Source organism: Oryza sativa, chromosome 6, assembly GCF_034140825.1.
Source record: "Oryza sativa Japonica Group chromosome 6, ASM3414082v1".
NCBI classification, from domain to species: Eukaryota; Viridiplantae; Streptophyta; class Magnoliopsida; order Poales; family Poaceae; genus Oryza; species Oryza sativa.
The window spans coordinates 11,681,776-11,687,005 of record NC_089040.1 but is presented as its reverse complement, the minus strand read 5'-3'; the positions used below and the strand labels follow the sequence as shown (position 1 = coordinate 11,687,005).

The 5,230-nt window shown below is 40.2% G+C and overlaps 1 protein-coding gene and 1 non-coding gene across 2 annotated transcripts; both read right to left on the bottom strand.

The window, feature by feature from the left end:
• On the bottom strand, positions 1 to 740 carry LOC4340841 (uncharacterized). The gene is made up of 2 exons (XR_010741793.1): positions 458 to 740; positions 1 to 336 (listed from the first exon to the last, which is right to left on the bottom strand). It is a non-coding gene; the product is annotated as an uncharacterized protein (transcript).
• A 766-nt stretch (positions 741 to 1,506) lies between these two features.
• LOC136351097 (putative disease resistance protein RGA3) lies at positions 1,507 to 4,879 on the bottom strand. Its single transcript, XM_066311241.1, has 2 exons — positions 2,371 to 4,879; positions 1,507 to 2,095 (listed from the first exon to the last, which is right to left on the bottom strand). The coding sequence occupies exons 1-2, from the start codon at positions 4,732 to 4,734 to the stop codon at positions 2,063 to 2,065; spliced, it is 2,397 nt and encodes a 798-aa protein (XP_066167338.1). The 5' UTR covers positions 4,735 to 4,879; the 3' UTR covers positions 1,507 to 2,062.
• Positions 4,880 to 5,230: the final 351 nt, after the last annotated feature.

Sequence of the window (5,230 nt, the reverse complement as noted above, 5' to 3'; positions counted from 1 at the left end):
ATGAGCTATCAGAAGAACTTAATATTGTTTGTTTTAGCACATGTGTTCCACAGGAATTTTGTAGCAACCATAGAAATGTTTCTTAGAAACTCACACAAATCTTGTTGTTCCAAGCAGAGCATTAGAGGCATTCACTTCTTTTTACTCAGCATAATTACTCCATTACCCTACTCGAAAAGATTTTGTGGCCTTAAATTTGTACACTATAGGTGTTCGCAGGGAGTCCTTCCACTTGCTTGGCTGCCTTGGAGCATTCATCCACAGGAAAAGGAGAGGAAGATGAAACTGGAAGCTCTTACAAGTTGATGAAAAAGATGTCATGAGGGCAGGATTTATCTGCATAATCAATGTTGTTAGGAAGTTGCGAATCAAACAATAAAGAGTACACAATATGAAATATACAACTATTGTTCATCTATAACACTGATTTTCATGAGGGGGATATAAGCGATCTTACTCCAGTCATGAGCTCCCTTTCTGCACCGGTCAGCTAATATTGTGTGGCAATTTTGAACAATGAGATTGCTCAGCGATGCTGGCAGGTCTGGAATTGCACTGACAATGGGAGCATTGATTAGAGTAAAACTTTGGAGATGGCAGAGATTTGCCAGGTTTGAAGGAAGACATTGTAGAGCCTTTGTGTTCCATATCGACAAATTTCGTAGAACAAGGCGGCTCTGCAGGAGTCATATTGCTCTGGCAATGAAGTCATAACAGGATCATCCCATATTGTCAACTCCCTGGTAAAATGCATGCTTTTTAATGGCTCACGGCGGATTCATTTTTTCTCTAAAAAATTGAACAGAGCAGAATTACTAGTCAAGATATATCAATAGCACTTACCACTGTAGAAGTAAGGTAGAGGACCTACAAGGGCTCGTTACCATTAATTTTCAGAAGAGTGACATGAGCAATCTTGCTCCAGTCACAGCCTCCTTTTCTGCACCGCTCAGCTAAGGCTATTTGACAACAATCAATAATGAGATCCTTAAGTGATGCAGGCATGTCTGGCAGTGAGTTTACAAGAGGAGCATTAAATAGAGTGAAACTTTGGAGGTGACAGAGATCTTTCATGCTTGAAGGAAGGCATTGCAGAGACTTCACATTCCATAGCCACAAAATACTTAGTGTCGTGCGATTCTGCAGGAGCCATTGCTCAGGTAGTGATGTCATGATAGGATCATCCAAAAGAGATAATCTCCTAGTAAACCGAACACTTCGTAGTGGCTCCACAAAAAGCAGAGAGTGATCATCAATAAATAATGTCCCAAGTTTTAGCGAATTCTCTGTGGAATCATCTTGGCTACTCCAGCATTGTAATGGAGGTGGCAATGAAGAAATCTTTGTGAGACTACAGCAACCACGGATAATCAATAGTCTTAGAGATTTGAGGCACTGCAACCCACCCAAGGAAGACAATTCTGGACAACCATATAGTCTCAGTTCCTTAAGTGCTGTCAAAGTTTCAAATGTCTTCACTGTGGGCAGGGATATCAGGTGGCTGCAATTAGCTAGCTCTAGGAAGGTAAGAGCTTCCAGTCCTGCCAATAAATCAATCAATATGTTTGCTAATTCACCACAGGATTTAATGGAGAGCTGTTCCAGCGATGACGGAAGAAGCTTAACTTCCATCCCACTTTTCTTGAGCATTGAACAATCCGACACCTCTAGGATTTGCAGGTTTACTAATTCCATTAAACCATTCAATGGTAAATACTCAAGCTTTTCACATTGGTTGATGCGGAGCTCTCTAAGAGATGTAAGAGTTACATTCTGTCCCAAGAAACAATGTAACAAAGAATTCAAGTTTGGGCAATATTCGATGAGCACGTTTGTAAGTTGTGATTCATTTGGACATGGGAAACTTCCCTCTGTATCATTGTGCTTCTGGTACATCTTTGGAAGAAGCATCAACCCAGATTTTTCTATTTTCAACTGCTTTAGCATGGATGGTAAAGTTGGGAGTTTCATCAGTTGAGGACATCCTCGAATTGTCAGAGTACTGAGATGAGGCGGAAAAGAGACTCCTTCTGATTCAACATCAACCATCCCTTCCGACATATCAATTGAACTTGGACATTCTTGGAATGAATGACTGCAACCAACAGGAATCTTGTCACATTCATGAAGCATGCAGCCCATACTTGCTAATAGTGAAAGATCTTGCAAAAACAGATTCTTTAGTGAACAGAGACTTGCTAACGATGGAACGTGCTCAATTTTGCAACAATTGATGATATTGAGCGATACAATATTTACAAGATAGGAGTCTGTTATCCAGAATGGAAGCCTAGTGCCAGAGAATCCTATAATATCCAGCTCTTCAAGGTCAGAATGCGGTTGCAAGTAATCAAGAACTAGGTCACTTACATTTTCTGCAATAACCTCGTGAGAAGACCAATGCAAAGAAAATGTCCTCATATGTTTCTTATCCTTCAAGTTAGCATCCAAAACTTCTTTGCATGACCCAACATTCTGAATATCTCGCAGTCGAAGATGATGAAGTTGTGACAAATTCTTTAGTTCACACACAGTGTGTCCAATTCTTTTCTGGACACTAAATGCATTTAAATATTCAAGACATGTAAGTTTCCCTATTCGAGGTATTGAGGAAATGGTGTCATAAGGAACATGCAAATTTCTCAAGCATACTAGATTGCTCAGGCCATTTAGTTTGAGCATTTTCCCTTCTGAATACTCCATAATCTTCAGTGTTTCTAGATGGTAAAGAGTGAACCGCTTATGCATTGACACAAGGAAAGATCTTTTGGTGCTAAGCAAGGAGATGTAGCGAAGGTGTATTAGCTTCGAAACAGCACCAGGCATGTCAAACCAGCATTTAGCAGTTACGCACAGTAGGCGCAGGCTTCTAAAACTTTTCAAAATTTCATCAAATGTAATTGAATAATTCATACTGGGGTCATCTCCGACAAATTCAATAACTAAACTGCGTAAGTTGTTAAGATGGAAGAGCTCCTTGAGATGAGCTGAATCTACTATTTTGACAGACAGGTGGCGAACTGTTTTTGCAATCTTCATTGATCTAATACCTCCAATCCTCAAGCATTCACCAGAAGACACAACTTGTGCCAAATCATGCAATACGTCATGCATAGCGTAATGCTCTTCAAGAACTACTCCATCCCTTTCTTTTGATGTGAACTCAAAGAAAGATTTTCTTGTCAACTGGTCCAAACATTGCCCTCCAATATCCTCTAGAGTTTTTGTTTCATCTGTAGTTTGCAAAATCATCCCTGAACCCAACCACATCTCGACCAGCTCTTTCTTCCCAAATCTGTACCCTTGTGGAAATATACTACAATATCGAAAGCACAGCTGCAGGTTTGCAGGTAAATGATGGTAGCTTAATCTAAGGACCTTCATGACACCATCCATCCCTAGTTGTAAGTTCTGTAAGTCTTCTTGCAAAATTTTATTCCAGTACATATAACTAATATTATCCCTTAAATGTGCACCTATAACCTTGGCTGCTAAGGGACACCCGCTAATCTTTTTCACAATCTGTTCACCAAGTGGGTGTAAGTTTTTGCAGCAATCAAGACTGAGACCGCGAAATGCATGCTTGTTGAACAGCATCAGAATATCTTTCTCTAGTAAACCATCTAATTTCAGATGTTGCACCTTGAGTCCAAGGGCATAACCAGCCATATCTCCTACCGACTTCATCCGGGTCGTAAGCAAAATAATGCTCCCAGTTCCACCAATTCTGAGGGGAGCTAATAATTTCTCCCACTCATTCATATCATTGTCATTCCAAACATTGTCCAAAATAAGCAAAAATCTCTTAGAGATTAACCTATCTTCAAGGATGGCATGCAGAGCTTCCAGTGTGTTGGCTGGAGGGGTCTTTTTTGAAACTGCCTCAATGATACTTTTTGTTATTGACGGTGCATCAAAATGACTAGACACAGATACCCATATGCATATGTCAAAACAAATTTGCACTTTCTTCTCATTATAAATGAGCTGAGCTAAAGTTGTCTTCCCAAAACCACCATGTCCTACAATGGTAAAAATGCGGAGATTGGTATCTGCAGGATCATTACCTGTTGGTTCGGTGAGCCATTTGATCATGATGTCTTTCTCCTTCTCCAAGCCAAAAACCTCAATCGCTGTCGACCTTGAGCTTGTTTCAAACTGCTTACCCTTCATTTTCAGCTCATAATCCATGAAGTGATTAACAACACCAACCTTATTCACAAAACCCATGAAATCTTTTACACCAGCAATTGCCTTATGCAACCCTTCAACAGATTCCTTCAACCTCTTCAACATGCCATTCTTAGGGACATGCTTAGTGAGCTTCCTGATAAGTTTCCCTTTTAGCTTCGAGACACTGCCACTCGTCTCTTGTTCATCACGGGCTTTAACTTCTTCCTTCAACCTGTGGTAAGCCAACTCATCGAGTGAATCCTCAGCTTCCTCAACGGCATCCCTGAGTTGCCACAGCCATGCATCCAGCGCTGCGCTCTGCTCTTTAATGTTATCCCAATCAACAGCATCAAATACTGCTTGGACATGAGGTAGCATCTTGAGAAGCTCTGCTTTCACAGATTCCATGTCCTCGGTCCTCCAGTAATTAACCAGATAAGTGAAGGCCTTGTTCAAAATATATGAGATAACTGGTGTTGCAACCGCTTTGCCTGCAAAAACGAGAGAAGCAGTAGCCATAGTTTGTGTACGAAGGGGGGAAGAGAGACAAGAATGAAGCATGCCAGCATCAGTCAGGAAGGGGAAATGTAGGATGATGGATGGATAGTCAACGAGCAGGAAAAAGAGACAAAACTGTGTGCTCTTATTAACCTATAACCGGCAACCATTAGGTGCACATGACGCAGACTAAACAAAGTAGTTTATATCTATTGCAGAGTACCATTACTCTCCAAACATGCAAAATACCATAAAACCTTTTAGAAGACAGAAAAAAAAAACTCAGACGGTACTCAACGGCAGTTCTATAAACTTGAAAAGAATCATTACTGTACTCATTATGCAGATCGAAAGCAACAACGAAGATAAATTATGTGCAACAAAATCTTTAATAGCTTCTTCTGTTTCTGTTCGATCTAGTACTTTTATTTCTTCCAAAGCAATAAAGATCTAGACCATGGCAAGAAGTAAGCAACTCAATTGCTATTACATCCAACCATTTGTTAGAAACCATTATGTTTTTTTTCCATTTTTGGTACTTGCATGATGTACAATATTA